Genomic DNA, 22,402 nt, shown 5'->3' on the forward strand with positions numbered 1-22,402 from the left:
CACCTATAGCACTTTTCCCATTTACATTCATCCGGAATGTTTTTATTTTCATTGTTTACCTTCAACACTTTCCAGCCTGATTAGCACAACATAACAAACTAAATAATTAAAGACAAACCTGATCATACATGATTTAGCATGTCCTGTTGGCACACTCTTTTATTTAGACCTCATGTAGATAAAGGATATTGTTGTTTTTAAGCTAAAAAGGTTGTCCGTTATTTTTTTCGGTCAAAATGGCTGATCAACTTGTTACTATTAATGCCGTTTTAAATGCTGATAAAAGTCTTACAGCCATGGTCATTCTTCATTCCCGGTCTGTTTTCCATTATGGTCTTCTTACTTATGTTCTTGAAAGGTGATGGAACGCTGGTCTGAAATGATGTGTTACTGTGGCTCTGGTTAGATGAGGGCCCAGTTTTACATAAGATGCCAGCCCCCCTTCCCCGGTATCCGTCTCAGTGATGAAGAGCGCCCCTACCATCTTCCTCCTCACTCTATCCGTCTTGTGCAGAGCTGAGGTATTGATCAGCGTACATTTTCAGTCAAGGGTATTGGATTTGCATTGCTAATGCACATATACATTACACAAGCTATATATGCAATATGTACTTCAGATTGTGAGCAGTAAGACGGTTAAGGACACAGTGCAAGAATGGAACATGTATCGGAACGAGTGCTTAGGGAAGATAAGCGCACAACCCACCCACTCAGGTAGGGATCGAGTCATTCAATCTATTTACTAATATTATAGACTGTACAGTGATATAGCACTGATATGATATGACCAGACTTTTTTGCTTATTCAGAACCATAACAGTTTCATATTTACCATATCTCTATTTTAACCAATAGGCTTGTTTTGCAAACCCATGTTTGATATGTATGCTTGTTGGACAAATGGAGTTCCTAACACAACTGTTAAAGAACCCTGCCCCTGGTATCTGCCATGGTATGATCAAGGTACAGCTGTCATGAGTAAAAATGTTTTATTGCTACGTATATGCATATAAGAAATATAGAGTGTATTTTAAATTTATGTTCTGTAGTGTAAAAAAATCTACATTTCTGTATTAAAACGCCCCCTTCTAATGAACAGGTTTGACTACTTGACATCATTTCTGTGTTCACAATTCTCATTGATATATCTATAACATGTGATGATAATCCTAGAGGACTTGTGATCTAGCAACAGTTTGGGCAGGTCCCTTTTCTAATTCAACATGGCAATTCCTCTGTGCACCAGAAAACCCAGCCACCCCAGCAACTTTGGTATCACTCAAAGCCAAACCCCTTCTACACAGGGGTACAGTCAAACACTTTAAAAACGATACAATTCTTTAATATTGTTTTGTGCGGCACAACATTTGGATGTGATTTGATTAGAATTACTGGAATAAATAAATACATTTATTAGAAGGTGGCGTCTCAATACAGTATATGGACATCTGTGGTTTCCCAGACAGGGATTAGCGAAATGAAGATCTTTAAATTGCTTTAAAAAGCACACATTACAAAAAATCATTACTGTCTGCATCTAGATACAAAACAATCACACTGATATATATTTTAAGATACGTCAGTGTAAACCCTTTTAACATTTAAAGGTCCAGTGTGTAATATTGTAGATGATCTATTGATAGAATTGCAATATGTTATACATAGCTATGTCTTCCGAGGTGTATTAAGAGCATAAGTAATGAAGCGCTAGACTAGTCTGGGACTAGCCTTAAACCCTGTCTGGATCAGCCCAAATGGCCCAGTTTCATAGACAAGGCTTATCTTAAACAAGGACTATGCCTTAGTTAAATTAGGATATTAAGTCACTTTTATTAAAAGGCCTTTGATGAAAACATTACTGTGTGCATATTGAGACAAAATAACATTACATATTATACGTCAGGGCAATTTATTTTCAGTTAAGACTGTTCAAACTTTCATTTTAGTCTGGGACTAGTCCTAAGCCTTGTCTGCGAAACCGGGCAAAAAGTTTAAACATCCCCATGAGGTTTGTCTGCATGTATTCTCAGAAATAAAAACATAGTTAACTGGAAAATTGGATCACAGTATAATGACATGAAATGTGTTACTTTCCACACCGGAAAATTCTGCCTATAGTGCGTAATGGGTTTGTGACACGGGAGTGTGGACCAGATGGCCAGTGGCTCACTGTCAATAGCAGTCGCACCTGGAGAGATCACTCACAATGTGATGCAGACAGCAGACAGCAGATAGCACAGGTATACATAAGGGAATAAATATGCAAAAATATTCAAGAAAGTTCTGATTTTATTGCAAACTTGTCTGTTTGTGAAGAGAACAAACTGGAGTAGCTTTATCACATCATGCTTTTGTAATCCAAGAGGTGGAGCAGTTAGCATCACTGCATACATGTGAAATGTTTGTGTGTTTTTGTGAACACCCTTTATAGTCTCTGTAGCTCGCTCGATACTATAGTGATAGCAATGCCATGGGTTTAATATATATACTGTATATACAGTTTATCGATTATAGTTGACTCGCTGTAAGATGCTTTTTTCTTAAGCAACTGCCAAATGCATAAAGGCCAGACTCACAACAGCATTACAGTCTGTTCAAAGGACAGCTTCATTCGTAATGTGATTTCTTACTTAACAGATCCACAGCACAGAGCTGGCTTGTGTTTGTATCGTGCTTTTCTTTCACACTTATGTCTTCACAGGAGAATCAGATGCTGATATTGGCCTATTTCAGGGTGATATACACCATTGGCTACTCGCTGTCTTTGGCCAGTCTGTTTTTAGCTCTAGTCATACTTCTCAAATTCAGGTGAGTGAGGGGTCAATTCACAACGCACATGAAAACAAACAAAACTGTGCTTTGATCAATTGGTCATGAAGTAAAAAACTAAAATGTTGTTGATGTAGAAGAAAAATATTACACTGTGTTATAGCCTTGAATCATTATTACGAGAAAAGAAAACACCATATGAACATCAGCACCCTGTTGTGAATGCTGGATTGCCCTGAGGATATCACAGTTTTTGCACAACTGTCTGTATTTTGTACTTTGGATGACATTGTGCTATTTACCCAGAGGATATGACATCTGTAATGGTGTCAATTATTTGCACAGAGGGAATAGTAATAAGTGTAAAAGGTCCATTGTAGGAAATTTAGCAATATCTAGCAGTGAGGTTGCGAGATGCAACTAATGTCTCATTCCACCCCTCCCTTTCGGACCACTGTGGTGGCTGACACAGAACTAAGATGTCATTACGTTTTCGCTTCTTAGCTGAAGGAGCTAACGTGTTTGCAAAACACGCACTGTAGAGCAGTTTGTCCGTTTAGGGCTACTGTAAAAACAATGCAAGGAGACCCGCAGTGTATGTAGATAGAAATAGCTCATTATAAGGTAATAAAACATAACCCTTCATTGTGTAAGGTCTTTATTCACCTATGAAGACATAGTTATGTGTATTATATTGAATTTTGTCAAACGATCCTCTAAAAAATGTCACACAGCACCTTTAAGTTTTACTACATTGTACCTGTATTACTACATCTGCATGTTTTTTCAATGTGATCTCAGTCTTTGGACACCATGGTAATGTATGTGGTTGTGTGTAATGTCACAGGAAGCTTCGTTGCACGCGGAATTACATCCACACAAACCTGTTTGCCTCATTCATCCTACGAGCTCTGTCCATCCTCACGAGAGACGCACTTCTCATGAAGGACGCTCCTGAGTTCAGAGACAACAAAGATGTTTCCATTGTTCTTAGTGACCAGGTATCCATACATGTTCTGTATATCCTACACACACACAATACAAAAAGGATTCCACACTTCTTAGGACTTTCAAATATACACACACCCCCAACTTTAGCACAGATTCATATTTAGTGCGATTGACGGAAGTCAAAGTTAACACACATTAAACTTTGCAGGTGATGTCAAGCTGTCGTGTGGCACAGGTCCTGATGCAGTACTGTGTCGGGGCAAATTACTATTGGCTGCTGGTAGAAGGTCTCTATCTTCACAATCTTCTGGTGCTAATGGTCTTCTCGGAGAATAGTTACTTCTGCGTTTACCTCTTCATCGGCTGGGGTGTGTACGTGCGCACACACACACACACACACACACACACACACATCACTGGTTATATGTAAACATGTCCTTCTTTTTTCATTGCATTAAATTAAAAATCAAAACAAGATTTTAACATTTCATTTAGAGGAAGATTCTGCTATACTTAAGAATCAACATCTACGGTACCATTAAGTTCGATGTAATTTTGTGATTTTATATAAAAATGAAATAATCTACAGGAACTCCTGTGTTGTTTGTGGTACCTTGGATTGTTGTGCGTTACCTGCTTGAGAACACAAGGTAAAAGTGCACACGTAGTCTTGAACATTTTCGTCTTCATTTTACTAAAGTTTAAGAACTTTGCTTAGTAACCAGTGTGTTTAAACTCTCAAGGTGCTGGGAGATCAACGAGAATATGGCATATTGGTGGATCATTCGAACGCCAATACTTTTGGCAATTTCAGTGAGTTTCCCTGTATTTATATTTTCCTTTATACGTCTTCTTATGCATTTGGTCTCTGGTTGCACTCATAGTTGTTTACATGAGACCGCAGGAGATCGTATTTTGTGTATTATGTTTCATTTTATAGAAATGCATAGAATTCAAGCACCCCTGTACCACAAAAGATGTTTAGCAGCGTAGATGTAGACTTCACTTGCATTTCTGTTATGGTTTAATATTTAACTTCCCGTTTGCAATATGAATAAATAGTTATATTTATTCTCCCGCATGAATTACACGAATGACTCATTATTACAGAGGACTCTTGAGGACAGCTGAAAACACTTTTCACTTCGCTCTGAAAATCAGTTACGAGTTAAACAGTGGTCTTAAGGAGACTTCAATTTACGTTAAATGAATAAGTTAGTGTTGAGAGTACACTATACATTTAACATTTTGCATGTAAAATATTTCTGTATAACATATTTTGCAGGTGAACTTTTTCATATTTTTAAGGATCATTCAGATCCTCATCTCTAAATTAAAAGCACATCAGATGAGATATACAGATTACAAATTTAGGTAAGAATTTGGACTATAATTTTTATTTAATAATTATGTGTCATTTGTTTACATATGTGTTTAAGATGTTGTGAATGCATTTGTTTAGCATATTTTTTAAACAAATTCTTATTTTATCATTACTGGTTTTCTAATGTACTATTAGCTTACATTAAAATGTTCCTTAAAACCTGAATTGTTAGGCTGTTCTTTCCCTCTTCAAAACATCCAGTTAGATCAACATTATGTAAACCAAAACTGTGTAAAAGTGGCTTTGCGAGCATTTGATGTTTCAAACGTGAAGTGATGTTTTATTCTTCAATATCACCCTTTGGCAGGGTGTGATTTATAAAATTGTCTATTCCTGTTAAGGACTATATTTCAAATCTTTGTTTCTAGTTTACATTTACGCATTTGGCAGGCGCTTTTATCCAAAGCGACTTACATTGCATTATACTAAACATTTTGTTTCCAAGTATGTGCAATGCCTGGGTTCAAACCCATGACCTTGGCATTGCTTGCGCCATGCTCTAAGCACTGAGCTACATGAAAGTTTAGTGGCAAAGAAAGTGTTAAATAAAGGGAACAATTATGACTTTAAGATTCTTGATTTACCCGCAGTAATGTTGAACATTTCAGATTGTCTGAAGAACAAGATTTGTTCATTTGGCATGCACGAAGAACAGCATGCAGGAAGAACCGACAATCATTTCTGTCGTGCCAATTCTACCTGCCACATAACCTGAATTTGAACACTTGTCAAGTGAGATAAATCGGATTGTGTTTTGGATAATCTGTGAATTTATGTTTCTGCACCCTCAGGTTAGCGAAGTCCACGCTGACCCTCATTCCCTTGTTAGGGATTCATGAGGTTGTGTTTGCCCTGATGACCGCAGAACAGACTGAGGGTGTGCTTCGCAATATCAACCTATTCGTCGAACTATTCTTCAACTCTTTTCAGGTACAACAAAAAGGAATTCACAGAGACAGAATATGTCACACAGACTATATGAGTCTATGCTTTTTCAAAAATGCTTTTTGACACAAATTTGTCACCCACAGGGTTTCCTGGTGGCCATATTATATTGCTTTGTCAATAAAGAGGTGAGAGAAATCAAGACCATAATAAATGTACTTAATATATATTACCGGGGACATTTTAATCCATGACTTTGGATTAATAGCACCATTTCTTGTCTTTGATTCCAGGTACAGTCAGAAATCAAAAGGAAATGGCAACGATGGAAACTGGGAATAAGCATTTTGGAGGAGCAGCGTAACACGGGCAGCAACACACAGCAGGGAGGTGCCATGCCTCTGTGCCACCACGACCCACCCTGTTCTCTTGAGTGTCCTCTGGACAGTGGCAGCCAACTGTCCTCCGATCCAACACCGTCGGTCAGCCAACTGAGCACTCAGCATCACTGTCATCCTGAAGCAATGAAAGGGAAAGCGCACGGCTATATCTCTGCCAAAAAGCAGGTCCAAAATGGGTCGGAAGTGCCACCTTTGCCCCCGTGTGAAGGCGAGGGTGCAGTGAAGTATTCAGAGAGCTACTGTTGACAGCTGTGAGGGTTTATATTTTATCCATGTGAATGTCGATTGAAGATAGATATCATGGAGGGTATTGGAATATGAGGCCTGTAACCCAAACTGTGACAACCGTGGAGCTGTTTTTTGGCGTATATCGATACCCACTTGGAATATTTTTACAATTGAATATTCCTGAAATACATTGTACTTGAATAATCGACGACTGAATAACTAGAAACTGGGCATCTACTGTATAGTCAAGTGTGGCAGGCTACTTTTTTGTTATTCGATCTGTACCGCTATACCTCAAACAACTCACCAGATGAAGTCTATTGCGTGCCAACATTGTGGATCAACTCAAACGAGTACATAACACAACAAAAAGTTACTAACATGGTTTTCATAGCATGAGTATTTTATGTTGAATGTAAAAATACCAGTATAGTTACAGGTAATGGCACGCAAACATCACCTAGCCTGCAAGGTCCCGATCAATACATTTACGCATTTGGCAGACGCTTTTATCCAAAGCGACTTACATTGCATTATACTATACAAGTGTGGCCGCAAAAAGGATATGGATACTCAAACCACACGTAAAAATGTATAATGTTACATTACATCAATTATAAAAACAACTGAGATTTGGAAATTATTTACGCTTCACCTACTGTACAGTAAAGCTTTATATTCACATGTGACCTACTACCACAAGAGTAGGTTATCACATAACCAAATTAATTGTTCCGCCTATTGTTGTCTTAAACCAAAACCTAGTGCACATACTTTTTAAATGCATGTCATATTTTTTAGCCAAATTTATTTTGCAAATGCACAAACATTTTTGTGTGGCCATTTTGGATGGTCCACTGGATACACCCATCAAAATAATGGCAAAGACACAAAAATAAAATGCTTAACTACAATGTTTGTCAATTACAAGGATCGATAAAGATATCCTTCAACATCATCATCATAAGTCATTTTTATGATAAAGCATAGTGAAGTGCCGCTGTAGGTCTGAGGTCTGTGAGGTGTTATTTCATTCTTACGTAACCGAGGGAGCAACAAGGCCCGCCTGCATTCTCTTAAACAACTGGAAATCTAATTCCTTCTTTATGGTTTTACATTCCACTTCATGGTCTAATCCAATTTGTTTGTGCCATGACAGAAACCCAGAGTTTCTGCAAAAGCATTTCAAGTGGATTAGCAGGTGGTTTACTTAATGAACAACAGAAATATGGAAACTGTTTTCCACCAAACGTTGACCTTGTAAATCAGACCATTGCATGATTTGTGAACCACTATGAACAAATCACCACGGGCAAACTCTCTTTGAGATGCATTTGTTTTAGTGCCTACAAATGTTAATTTGTCAGTAGAATATTTTTAAACAAGGTCATTTTCATTTAGGATAAAATGTATGTGATTGAAAAGATTTGTCCAGCCGATGGAGGCCATTGTCCCATTCCATTATTCGACTTCTGACGCCACCTAGTGGATATAAACAGAACAGCTTCTTTTGAAGAACTTCTGAATTACATCACTCAGGCGTAAACATTACAAACATCATTTGAAAACATTTGTGGTCGTGTGTAAATCTGTGATTCATATTATGATATAAATATTGATTTGATACCATAAAACTGTCGTGAGGTAAGTTTAATACACATATTTACACAATATTTATTGGACACCCTTGTTTTATGCTGCTGTCTTTAGTATAATGAACATGTGAATGAAGAAATCACCCTGCTGTCTCAGATATACTGAACTGTTTAACATATGTCCTGTCAAACAGAACCTTTCAGACATACCAAACCATTCCACAAGCTTTGAGCTCTATCACAACTGATGTCGCATATTTACAAATGTACTTCATCAGGAAAATAATTAGTTGATGTAGATAAACTTCCACAAATATGGGTTTACCTGTGACTGTTTGTTGCTAAATATTGCCAAATAACATTCGCGTAAGAATGCAGTTTGGGACATATTTATTTCCATCAAAGCATCAAACATATATGTTGAATGTTTTTGTGTTAATCTGTTGTGTTTGTTACAGTGTAAAACTTTTCATTCAAATTCAATAAAACGTCTTTACACAGCGCTATTTACAGTGTTGCAGCGTTTAAATAAAGCTTTACATTGAAAAAAGGAAAACATAGATTCTACTGACAAATAAAAAAACTAGAACAAATTTAAATACTATTTACATTAATTCGCGTTATTGCTGATAAAAGATTATCACGAATACCACAAAAAAGTAGTTACAGATGTGAATCAAGTCATTGTACACAAATGTATCATGTTATTCATCTGGATTCAGAATAATACTTTATAAAGCATTGATGTGTATAGTGTTTTTATTCAAATGGGTCAGTGTGTCTTTACATATAACTGAAGTATAGTTTTCTACGGTATAGATGTAGTTTAGTGTTTTGCATGCAATTTAGACAGTGAAATAAACAGCTGTCCTTTGTCCTCTCTATGGAGTGCAGAAATCCCTGAATGGTCACGTGACACTCACCTAGTCACCTAGTCTAGTAATATTATATCATATCACATTAGAAAAAATGACAACATACGCCCAAAATGAAGCATATGTAGGCTACTCTGAAGCAGAAACACACTGCTTTATGGCAGCTGTTGTGCTTTGAATACGCATCTGTCAACAAACAATTAGACTATTGAACCATGACTGTAAGTTGTTTATTCATGTCTGCATTTATGGTGTGTGCAATAAAAATCTAAAATATTTACTCGCCTGTTTTAATTTGCACTTTGAAAATTGAGTAAAATCATTTTGCCAAGTTGTGCTAAAGTTACAGCCCGTACAACATACTCAAAGCTTTGAATACTAACCTCCATGTACTATTTGTATGCCTCATTCACACCAATCTCAAACATATTTCCCAGCAATGGTAAAGGACGGGGTCCTGGAGGTAGCCGTCTGTACCGACTCTTACTTCGACTCTTCCACAGCAATAACACAACCAAGACTGCCATTACAACAGATAATAGATTTGTCTTCAATGCTGACAATATAATGGGTTGAAAGGAGAGTTGAGGGTGGGACAAGGGCAGGGCTTAAAAAGTCTAGTTTTGCAGACTTTTGCAGTCATCTAAAATTGAGAGGAAAATCACTTTTGTTGACATCTAATCCATATCTTTAATTCAAACTACTGTTTTGCTTTATTTTACTTATCAAAAAATGTATTACTTTGATTATAATACATTTACAAAAATGTCATGTGGTAAACAAGAGCGGATCACAAAAACTAACATTATTATAAAGGTCTTCTGGACAAAGTCACGATCCACTTCAATGTTAAGAGTCTTAAAATGCTCCCCTTTCTTACAATAAAAAACTGTTCTTATCTTGATTAACAATACATTAAATAACATTCAATTTTGACATCCTATTCCTATACTCTCACAAAGCATGCTGCGAAAGGAAATGTTACATGATAACTGCACAAATCACTCATACAAAATGTATTCTCATTTCTGTAATGTATATATAGTAGCCTAATTTGACTGTATTATTATAACTAAGTAAAACATTAATTAACTATGTAGGCCTATTTATTTTAAGTAACCTAAACAAATGACAAAATATATATTTTTTCCGAAGTAAAATAATGTATATTTACTCTGAAGAAGTGAAATATGTTTAAAATGTAGCATTTCTTTCTTACACTCCTAATGACTTCGTATGTTATTTCATTTAAAGCCTTTCACGTGGTATGGTGTGTGTAGATTGTGTTGCTTACGAGACGACTTTTATTTATTGTCTTGTCTTTAATTAACAAAATCCGTCAATAATGTAAAACCAATTTCATTAAGAACGAACCATAAAATGTAAATAAATTTCTTATTTCAACGTGTGTTTCACCATCTCAATGGGTCCTTCCTGCTCAAATCAGCATCAAGGTTGGTTGAGGTTGTGATTTGGCGCTGTGAGCAGAGTGGTCCAGGCGTGAGTCACATCCCGTGACGCAAGCAGAAGAGCAAGGCGCAGCATCCCACAATCATCTCAATCCGAAGCGCCCTATAACACTATAACGACCGACGAAACAAGGGAAACGAAATCGAATTTTGTGGCTTGTTATCAGGTAAGGTGGACCTAACTGCTGTATTACTAAAGATTCTAGCAGGATGTAAACGACATCTGTTTTAGCGTGAGAATATCAGCCTGCTTGTTTTTCATGTGCTGCGTGATGGGGCGTCCATGTTTTCTTGTTGACACAGTGTATGAAAGACTGACATGCTTTCTATGAGATCGCAGCCCTTTTACAAATTTCGTCGTGAAATAATTGTTTTAGTCCGTTTGATTTATTAATTTTGACGTTTTAATCGACAATGTCATATTGGAGATTTTGCCCTTTGCATTTGTGTATGTTCCATTTCTGAAAACGCCCCTTTTTGATGAACAGAACAAAGTAAAAAAATAAAAATAAGATTATAATCAGAAATGAATGTTAATAAATTATTAATTATCCTTAATATTTATCAGTTGTGTGTCGTATTGACTACTTCTAAAAGGGCAACTGAAGCTGACTTGAAGTTTTCAAATAAATGGGAATGTCATTGTTGACCTTATTTTGACAAATATTGTTGGCTATTATTCACCCTAATTTAACAGTATGCACTGAGATAAATAATCAGGCATAAATTAGTTCTGCCAGTTCATTTCTGCACCTTCATATGTTTAACTATAATAATCCGAAAATAAGATTGGATTGTATATTGTCAAATATCGTTTTGAAAAGACAGTTGACTAAATCCTAACCTTGCAGCTCGTATATAAATAATGGAAATAGTAAATAATAACATTATGTTAAAAAACTGCTGATGTAAGGACTTGTTGATTATTATTGCAGGAATCTATGGCCATCAAGTCTGTAACTGAGGCAAATCTTTCTGATTGGCTAATAATTGGCAAAAATAATATTATACAGATTATATAGAAATCTCAAAAAACAAGAACATCTTAACCAGTTTGTCATAAGAACAATTGTCTTCGCTCATTTTAAGGACTCCGTTTCCAAAAGGGTTTAAATCCATACAATGGTCCTTATGAAAGTCTGGATAATGACAGTTTGATTTAGGAAATTCCAAATGACTAAATGTTTTAATATTATTTATTGACATGTCAATGGTAGTGAAGCTTGTTTTCCCCTAATTCCCCCATTTAGTTTCAGTATTTCCTTGAATATTGTTGCCATTTCACAAATTGAGCAGTAAAAATTTGTAAAAGAAAGTACTGAATCCCAAAGTAAATCTCGTCTATTGCCGTGCCTGTGTCCCTGCATTTCCCATTGGACTCAATCCTCCATGCTCCCACACCTGTTTCGTGTCTCCAATCCCTGCACCTGTCAGCGATCCCCTCATCAAATGGACTATATTCACACTCTGTTCTCCCCCGCGTGTCTTGACCGTAATGTCAAATGTAACATTAGTGCCTGTGTTACACATTTAATAAATATATTGCTTGGGGATTATCGCTTCGTGTGGTCTGTGGTTGCAAATCAGTTACAATCTCATTATGAACAGCTTTTCTACTATCCGTCTTTCTATTGATATGAGTTTGCTTCTGGAAGCAGTTTGCCTCTGTCCATTTACGTAAGGCTAGCATTGTCTAGGTCATTTTCTGAATGTTTTTGAGTGCAGTGGGTGTGAAAGGCCTGGTCTGTCCTCAGTTCCATCACGCAGAAGTGAGTCATGCCTTTGCTTCATGCTAAACTTCTGAGTCTGGCAGGGAGGAATTTATGTGGAATGGCATTATTGTGATTTAAGCAGGAACCTAATACAAAAATATGTCAAGCTTTATTTATGAGGACCTCCTTTAGATAAATGTTAATATATATCAAAAAGATGTTTTTTAACTCATATTATCTTGCACTGAAAGTAAGCTTATTCCTTCATTGATGAATAACTGTCATTGGGAATTTTTCTGAAAATGAAATAAACACAAAAAGATGACTGTAAATTTTGGCTCACACTATCCAATCTTATTCATTATCCTCATTCAGTGTTAACAAACAGAACATTTGTTTCTTTGCTGTGAGACTGTATAAATATGCAATTGTTGAATTCCAGGCCGAATAACACAAAACAGAATGACTAAAGAAGACACTTCTGAGGTGGAAGAGGCCCAGCCCGCTGACTTCAGTCCCGTTCTTGAACCCCGCAAGAAACCCATTGTGCATCCAGCTGCACAGGCTCCTCTTCCCAAGGACTATGGTGGGTTTCTCAAACTGCTGTACAAGATATTATATTTGAAGATGAAATATTAATTTTGTTAACACAAATTTCACATGGCAAAATGTGCTGGTGGAATACAATCAAAATGGTTCTTTTTCTGAGGTGAATTTATTTCTTGTTAAAAAATCTGGTAAAAAAATGTGTTCTTGTCTATTTCAGCGTTTACCTTCTTTGATCCAAATGATCCAGCCTGTTTGGAGATTCTGACAGACCCTCGGACCACAATCCCCGAACTGTTCGCCATTATCCGCCAGTGGGTACCTCAAGTTCAGCACAAGATCGACATTATAGGCAGTGAGGTGAGGTCGACAACCTTGTTTTTTCTTAAGATTGGTCCTAGGTATAGACAAGAGACCACAATAATACATGTCAATAATACATGTCTGATCATGTGATCTTGTAGAAACCTTTGAATTGTTTAAGACCCAATGGACGACCTTCTAAAAGTAAACCAAACCATTTCAAAACAATGTTGGGCTGCATATATAGTCTTCCATCTAGTTTTTCTTCGTAATTTAACTTTTCAGTCTTATCCCATGTGGAATGGGTTGCAGGGCCGGCCCGAGGCATAAGCGAACTAAGCGGCTGCTTGGGGCCCCCAAGTGATATAAATGAATGAATATGAATGAATAAATAAATGAATAATTCAAGACAAGAAAATTCAGATTTCCCGACAACTGCTGATGTGTCTGCTAGCGTTTGAGTCATGCGCAATAGACATCTCGCGTGCGTTGACAATTAGCGCCGGTGCGCAAGTGCGCGTCACTGTAATAAATGGTAAGCCATGTAACAAAAAAGGATGTATCCTCTGGTGCCGAAAAGAGAAAGAAGAAAAGGACAGAAAATTAGAAAAATGAGCAAGATTAGCGGTAGCACAAAGTTTGCTCACGTCACTTCAGGTACCATGATCTTTTATAAGCCATCACCAGAGCTAACGTAAACGTCCCCGCCATCAAAAGTAAAATGTCTCGCATTATTAATATACATTTATCTCGGTGTAGTTCACGTATTGATTATATATATATATATATCAGTTTAAGTTGGTGAAAACAGCCGAAGGGGAACTTAACCTTCTCGGTGAAAGCGATGCCAGCTAGCATTGCTGTGTGTGTTGAAGTGAACGTTAGAAAATATACCTATACCGTGGGGAGACTTCTGTGATGAAAATAGACTTCAATTTTATTAATATGGTGGCGAGTGTTGTAGCAGGGCTATCCTCATATTTATAGGCTGCAGTTATGCGATTTTGAGGTCATTGTTGTACAATTGTCATTGTTGAACCGCTTGCTGTTCTTATGTTTGCTTTCATTATTTAAGTATCTATTTTTTTGTAACATTCTGTGGTATTGTAAAGATGATTTAAGAATAATCAAGGCAACACGAGAGTAGTGAATCCGTAACTTTCTTTACTCAACTTTCTTCTTCTTTCGTGCGTCATTACGTACGTAAGTCACGTCTCATCACGTGACAACAGGAAGCGTTACTATTTACAAACAGTATACACTAATAGTAATATTGCACATTTTTCATGAACACAACACATTCTATTTTTGATTATATTAATGTTTGTCTATTTTTGTTTTATTCTTAAGATTGCAAATTATTTATTTCATGTTTTGTGACAGTTTGTATTCAGAAGTTTAAGAGTAAAGTATTTTATTTAAGTATCGATTTTGTATTATTTATTTTGTATTAATACATAACCTCACTATATAAATTTATAATGTTACATTATAGCATGACATTTATGTCAATAATCTTCAAGATTGGTGGGAGGGGGGCCCCCAAATCAAATTCTGCTTAGGGCCCCCAAGAGGCTCGGGCCGGCACTGATGGGTTGTGTTACACTTTTGAGGACTTTGTCTTGTATTTTATGCAAGGAAAGACAGTGTGTTTATGCATATAGCATTTACCGTGTTTGAAGAAATAATTTGCTGTTAAAGGGATAGTTCACCCAAAAAATTTTATTCTGTCTAGTCATCACCCTCAAGTTGTTTCAAACCTGCATATATTTCTTTATAAAGAATATTTTTATGTCATTTGAAATGCTTGTATACATGTGCCAGTTTTGCTGGTGGTCTATAGAGATGTATACAGTAGGTAATGATGGTGCTGTGCTGTGCTGTAATCTCTTTCGGTGAAGTCACAGGATGGATGAAAGGGGAAATAAGCTTCCTCTATCTTCTGCCCTAAATCAGCTCACTTGTCACATTAGTACAACTTAAATCTCTGTATATGGCAAGTAGCCCATTGGGGTCTGCTACAACTTTTGCATCTCTATCGCCCTCTCTGTTTGAAATCTAAAACTTCAGGTTACTTTACGTACTTACAAAAAATATACAAAATCTGACTGACAGCTCAAAACTGAAGTCATTATTATAAGTTTATTGTTGTGAATCATGGTTATGTTAGAAGACTGTTTCGAACAATGATTGTTTACTTGTTCCGTATTTGTTTTACCAAAATAAGTTACGGATTGCAGCCTCAAAGGAAAAGTTCACCTCAAAATCAAAATTATCATCATTTCTTTGAATCAGGAATATCAATCGTACTCTTTACCTCCCTCTGGTATGATTTTTCCATCACAAAATGGCTGCTTGACATCTTGTAAATGCAATGTTCGCTGACTCGGCAGTTTGACTTGCAATCTTTTTCATCAATATTAATTGACTAAATTCTTCATCATTAAAGTGTATCTCACTAACAGAGCTCTCGGCCAGCTTTCAAAGTGGCCATTTGCTATTACAAAGCTGCGTTTTGTCAAGTCTCTATTTGTCTGCTAGTCTGCATTCGTTATTAATGGGTTTCCAGATGCAGTGCAGTCACTCAGACATTGATAATCTTTCCCTTCAAGTCAGTCAAATTGTCAATGTCACTTGCAGATTTTGAAGCGAGGTTGCCATGTCAACGATCGTGATGGCCTGACAGACATGACCCTTCTTCACTACTGCTGCAAAGCAGGCGCTCATGGAGTGGGTAAGTGTTATTGGAGATGCCAGCTGAAGTCTTGACTTTCCTTAAAACCCATTCTTGAAATTTGTCTTCTTTCTGTAATTGATCGGAACAGCGTCGAGGTTGTTCAGGTTTAATGACTTATAACCCCTTTAAAAGCACAACTCTAGTATACTTGCCTGTCATAGTGAAATATGTCAAAAGCAGCCTGCAGCGTGTGACTGTTGCTATAGTAACACTGTGTTTTCCTCTCAGGTGATCCTGAGGCAGCTCTCCGGCTGTCCAATCAGCTGTTAGCTCTGGGTGCTGACGTGGGTCTCCGCAGCCGTTGGACCAACATGAACGCGCTCCATTACGCAGCTTACTTTGATGTGCCGGAATTGATCCGTGTTTTACTCAAAGCCACCAAACCCAAAGGTTACTCCCATACGCTTGATTCTATAACTCTATACAAAAGTGCATCCATGGAAATCATCAGCACCTGACAAATTGAATAATTGAATTATAAATGTCAAGGATCATGTATAAGCTTATAATGAAATGACTAATAAAAGGTTTGAGACTGCGGGACATCTACAGTATCTCCATTTATTATTAATGAGGTGCTAGATCCTTAAACATATGTGATGTTTATCTCTGCGCAGTGCTCAACTCCACGTGCAGTGACTTTTATCATGGGACTGCCATACATATCGCCGCCTCCAACCTCTGCCTCGGTGCTGTCAAGTGTCTGCTGGAGCATGGAGCCAATCCAACTGCCAGGGTGAGCATGATGAATTAAACTCTTCCAGTAATTTTCTTCATTGAGTTCATCAGCTTTATTGGCTTTGCCGTTAAGATACTCGGCTCATTTGAACGATAAGTTTTAGGCATTTATGTTGGTCGGTAAGTGTTAGTGCTCACTCAATCCATTCTGTTTTATAGATAAAATTATATTGATTATGTTTTATTGTGCAGTCCAATTAACATGACTCAAACTGCATTTGGTTTGTTTTGATTCGAGCCATAATAACTCAAAATAATACAGCTAACTAACACAATAAAACACAATAAGAAAACATGATTTTGGGGAAGAAATCATCTGGTTTTGGAACCAAACTCTTAATTTTATTTTGTAATAATGGGAAGGTATATATAAAATGTATAAATAATGAATGTTTTTTAATTCAATGTTTTTAATTCATCTCAAATTTTATATTGGTCCATCAATAACCAGAATATAAAAAATTCCATCTCTATATTCCACAGAACGATAAGGGTCAAGAACCCGCCGAGGTTGTTCCAGACCCCATGGACATGAGTCTGGATAAGGCTGAGGCCGCCATGGTGGCCAAAGAGCTGAAGCAGGTGTTGCTGGATGCAGTGCCGCTCAGCTGCAACCTCCCACGTGCCACCCTGCCCAACTACGACAACATCCCAGGCAACCTCATGCTCTCCTCCCTCGGCCTCAAGCTCGGGGGCCGAGTGGTGCTGGACGACACCAAGGTAATGCTGTTTATGACATGAATGAGTATTTGGTTGGACCAGGATCTGGATAGTGCAGGATGAGTCATTTTTTATATTAATCAAATTGTAAATGTGTATATCTGATAATGGTTTTACTTCGATTTTCAAAGATGACAATACTAAAAATGTGTAATTCTTGTTATATATCATAAGAAATAGTGAACCGTTGGACACTCTGGACTTTGTATTATTCAGAGGCTTAGTATCTTTTAGTTGTCTTGTTTAAATAAGCTTCCTAGTGTATGATCAGTGTAAATGGATAAATGCACCCATCATATTAAACTCTGCCTCTCTTTTGCAGACTGGCACGCTCCGTTTCTGTGGCACCACTGAGTTTGCCAGCGGGCAGTGGGTCGGCATTGAGCTGGATGAGCCAGAGGGCAAGAACGATGGAAGCGTGGGTGGGATCCGCTATTTTATATGCCGACCAAAACATGGTGTGTTCTAGTTCATGCATTACTTTAGTTTTGAGAATCTTTTTTTAATTCTATAGAGTTTCTGTTTTGATTTTTCTTTCCTACTGTACATATATTGTGGTAAAAATCCACTCCTAGAGGTGTACATATGGTGTACATTTGTATTTCAGGCATCTTTGGTCCCGTGTCAAAAATAAGCAAAGCTGTTGAACAGATTTCCTCTCCAGTCGCTTCAACTCCTAAAACCCCTCGCATGGATTTGTCCCGTGTGACCGGCAAGATTAAAAAAGAGAAAAAAGAAAAGGAACGAGAAAAGAGTGGGTGCTAATTTAAAAAAAACATGGCAACGTTTTACATGTGTTGAAAGAGTCGATCAAAATATTAACCGACATATTTGTGTTTCGCTTCTCCACCAGCACAGAGAAAGAAGTCTCTCACCGGAATGAGTCTGGATCCTGATGGAGTAAAGGTTGAGGTTGGGGATCAAGTGTTGGTGGCGGGCCAAAAGCAAGGAATTGTTCGTTTTTTTGGAAAGACAGACTTTGCTCCTGGTATGTCTGTGTGAAGGCCTAAGCTCATTTTGTTTGCCACAATAAAATAAGACACTGGTGATTTGAGACTAATCCATTTATTGTTGCTGTATTTTTTATCTATTTGATCTGTTTGTGAACATATGCTTGTGTGTTTGCGTTTGTGTGATCAGGGTATTGGTTTGGTGTGGAGTTAGAACAGCCCACTGGAAAACATGACGGCAGTGTATTTGGAGTGCGTTACTTCCACTGTTTGCCTAAATATGGGGTTTTTGCACCACCATCCAGAGTTCAGAGGTAAATACTGTACCAAATAAACTTGCTTACAGATACATATTTTACACTAGAACTACCTGTTCTGTTGATCTGGTTGTTCTATTTAGGCTCATTTGGTTATGTATAAACCTTTGCCTCATCAAATAAATCACAGAATAAAAATACTTGAATTCGATTTGACTACAGTTTCACTATAGCCATTATGCAAAAAAATTATTAAATATTTTCTGTCCTGCAGAATTGGAGGGCCCAAAGAGCCCCAAGGGGAGGGTACACTTGTGAAGAAAGTCCACCAGGTGACTAGTAAGTACAACAATAAGTAGCATGCTCATCTTGTGCTCTCAATTACAGAGTAATTGTGTTTTTTCTACATTAAAATCATGGTTATTAGTTTCGTTGTCATTTTATAATGGTTTACATTGGTCTTAAATGTGATATTTCTGGAAGAATTGATCTCTTATTGGGAAAATGGATCAATTGTGCATGCAACATTTCACAGACTTGATTTAAATTTTTATTTACCTCGATGATGATCAATCTGAACATAGTTTTCCTTTTTTTTCTTTTCCCTGTGTATGTATATATATATATATATATATATATATATATATATATATATATATATATATATGAATATACAGTATGTGTATTTGTTTGTCTTCCTCAACCTGTAAGTCGCTTTGGATAAAAAAAGCATCTGCTAAATGACTAAATGTAAACCTAAACTAATTATTATATATCTATGACGATATTTTGATAAGGTTATTATAGTTTACTAAATCTAACACTTAGTAAGTATCCCTGAACCCTCCACTTTAAATCATTGGTTCCTTTTTAGTTGCAATGCTTCATAGTCACTAGTGTTCATCTAGTTTGTTGTGCATACAGTGACCCCTAGTGTCTATAATGGGTAATAAGGCAAACTTTTCTATCATTTAAAAAGCTTATTTTAAGCACATGTATGATCATTTGTGTGAGCGTTTGACCATTTGGCTTTGGGGGGCATCAGTCCAGCCAAGTAGAAAAAAATGATAGTGTTTTTCACTTTTTCTCCTGCTTTTTGTTGGCACAAATGTATAATGGCCTTACAGCTGGTTTTCATGAAGCCTGTTATAGCCTACAAAATATCAGCATTTACTAAACAAATTATGTAACTATTTTACTTCTTGATAATTGGGCCTGTTGTCTCTCCTATTCATTGCAGTGTCCCAGCCTAAGCGTAACTTTAATGCAATCCGGTCTCCAAAAGACATAACATCTGAGAGTTCCATATCCAGGTATGCCGAGCTAGCATGTGCAACACCTCCTGCCTCTATCAATATATAATGAATCTGTTTTACATTTTTGATTTGTTTCTTCATTTTAGCAGGTTGCTGTTCTGTTGCTGGTTCCCCTGGATGCTACGTGCAGAGATGCAGTCTTAAGTCCACTGGTTACATCTTTAATTTTATCTTCCTCCTTTTCTGTTTCTCTTCATGATACATTTCTACCCCTTTGTGTACTTTCATTATCCATATCTGCTTCTCTCTGTGAACTACCCAAACTGCTGTCAAAAGGAAAGCTGAACACTTCCCACCTCCTTCCACTCCTTTGATGGCAATTCAATAGCAAAAAAATAGTGCCTTGTGAAGTAATGTCCTGCATTCCAGTTATTATATTACAGAGAGCAAAATTATCTTTTATTTCTTCAAAATAAGAGAAAATAATCCTGGTAAAAGCCATTCATATCTCTGTAACTACTTGGGTAGATTACTGGCAGTATTCATGATAGTAAAAATAGGCTTGTAGGCTTTTCTGTGTTTTTTTGTAAAGGTGCTTTGTTTGTTTTGTTTTAGAAACATTTTGCTGCTATATTATGCGCCTCTGCTGTCTTACTTTTCAGTATTTTACAGCAAACAATCTGGATCTTAAATTTAAAATGCCTTGAATAAATTTTAGCAGGTGACTTGCTTCTATATGCTTATAGAAAATAATGTTATGCTTTTTACACTTCATTACAATATCAGTGTAGTGTAAAAATATGAATCCTGCCAATGTGGGTAAAAAAACTGGTTTTCCCATCTGATCCTAGTGTTTACATTTACAATGACACATGTGCACTAACAAGTGTGCACATTGAATATTTGGCATGAAATATGCAGGCATTGGCATGTTTTACAGGGCTGAAATGAGATCGGAGCTCTGCTTTATTATAATTTTTTGAATAACTTGTAAAATCTGCCACAACCAAAGTGTAAACTTCATGTTATCCTAAATAATAATGTATTACTCAAAAGATAAACTGAAGGGAACCTTAGTCATAGTCCATATGCAAGTTATGAGAGGAGGATTGCACATTTGGTAATAAACCTAGTCTGACATACTTGTCCGGTCATAACAAAAGCGAGGTTAAAGTGTTATTTTTAAACCCAAATAATAAGAAACAGTAATAATCATATTTCTCTCACCAAAAAATACAGAAAAATCAAGTTGATGTGCTTCAAAGTATACTTTAATCATTTGCTTGTACAAAAGCGTTTTAAATGAGTCACATTCAGTGTTGTCCTTAACAACACTTTTGCATCTATAGTCTGTACAAAGCGTATAACACAAACCTACCTATCCTTTCCCCCATTCCTGTTCTGTTTGTGCTTTAAACAGTTTTGTGATTGCTCTTTACAACTCTGATCGTGAAAAAAAGTGTGCTTACTATACTGTAATCAAACATCTGGGTTATAACAGCAATATTTACTCTTACGTCAATTTATGAATATGGATAGGAACTTTGTCTACTACCATCTATTGAAGCACAGCATGAGTACAGGTGTCTGCCATTAACAGATGACCTGGGATCAGCCAATAGACCAAATCACCTTAATGATCCCAGAGTAGGCAGATTAAGGAGAAAAAAACAACAGCTTGCACTTTCCTTAACTACCTTCTTGCAAACACTTGGTGAACTGCACTGATCTTCAAAAAAGAGCTACTTGCAAAATTGAAAATGTTCTGCTTAAACAAGTCTGAGCTTTTGATTTCTTCAGCTGTCATGTCATTTGTCATTGAAGAATTACTGTGTTTGTGTGATAGGATAGTAATTAGAATAGTATTATTTTGATGGAGTAAAAGTATCACAACAAACCCTAAATTGTGTATTATCATTTTGATGAAACCTGTTGTGACCTACTCCTTTATGGTGACTTGTGTCATCTTATATCTCACTGTTATACCATTATATTTCAGGACTGTAGTCACATTCCATTTTTGCCAAAAGGAGAGCTAAAGGTGTACATGAGCATTTCATATGTACAGTAAGTAAATCACACTGCTCCGCTCATCCTCTACTCTTTCAAGCGTTTTGTTGAAAAGTGACATTTAGCATTGGTACTTTCTGTCATTTTCGGTCAGGTTGTTTAATTGGTATAGTTCATTTGTAAACATTAATTTGTCCAAAAATGTCTATTTTAATAATTTTTAACGTTGTTTTTTCATGTTAAGTATACTCTGTAAATCGGATTATGTGGCTGTTCATGAATTAAGTTCTGAATTTGATGGACAACATTACTGTTCTGCATGCTGTGTATACATTTGCGGGTTTCTTTTTCCTACAGTGTATCAGCATGAATAAGCTTAATAATTCAAGTAAAACTATCCTTACTGTGGATATATGACTAATAAACATTTAGTGTTTTATACTTGCTTTGTGTTGTCTATTAGTATATTAGGCATAAATATATCAACATTTAAAACGAAACACAAAAGTTTGTCTATTAGAAAAACATTTATTTGTATAAAATGTCAGAGTTTTCAAACTGCAAACATTATGTCATGCAGTCGTGGCAACGTGTTTTACATCGAAGTTCAACTTTT

General features: G+C 36.6%; 2 protein-coding genes across 2 annotated transcripts; both read left to right on the top strand.

Moving 5' to 3' along the window:
* Positions 1-358: 358 nt before the first annotated feature.
* gipr (gastric inhibitory polypeptide receptor) lies at positions 359-8,718 on the top strand. The gene is made up of 13 exons (XM_079482341.1): positions 359-521; positions 618-714; positions 856-963; positions 2,119-2,240; positions 2,702-2,808; positions 3,617-3,770; positions 3,929-4,088; positions 4,310-4,370; positions 4,464-4,533; positions 5,006-5,094; positions 5,896-6,034; positions 6,136-6,177; positions 6,283-8,718. Exons 1-13 carry the CDS (start codon positions 465-467, stop codon positions 6,634-6,636), a joined length of 1,560 nt encoding a protein of 519 aa, XP_079338467.1. The 5' UTR covers positions 359-464; the 3' UTR covers positions 6,637-8,718.
* Positions 8,719-10,595: 1,877 nt separating this feature from the next.
* On the top strand, positions 10,596-22,230 carry clip3 (CAP-GLY domain containing linker protein 3). Its single transcript, XM_079480824.1, has 14 exons — positions 10,596-10,724; positions 12,712-12,855; positions 13,036-13,175; positions 15,759-15,852; positions 16,084-16,245; positions 16,473-16,591; positions 17,077-17,313; positions 17,636-17,771; positions 17,921-18,067; positions 18,167-18,301; positions 18,454-18,577; positions 18,795-18,859; positions 19,761-19,833; positions 19,923-22,230. The coding sequence occupies exons 2-14, from the start codon at positions 12,732-12,734 to the stop codon at positions 19,978-19,980; spliced, it is 1,614 nt and encodes a 537-aa protein (XP_079336950.1). The 5' UTR covers positions 10,596-10,724; positions 12,712-12,731; the 3' UTR covers positions 19,981-22,230.
* Positions 22,231-22,402: the final 172 nt, after the last annotated feature.

The sequence above is a fragment of the Barbatula barbatula genome (assembly GCF_947034865.1).
Source record: "Barbatula barbatula genome assembly, chromosome: 19".
NCBI classification, from domain to species: Eukaryota; Metazoa; Chordata; class Actinopteri; order Cypriniformes; family Nemacheilidae; genus Barbatula; species Barbatula barbatula.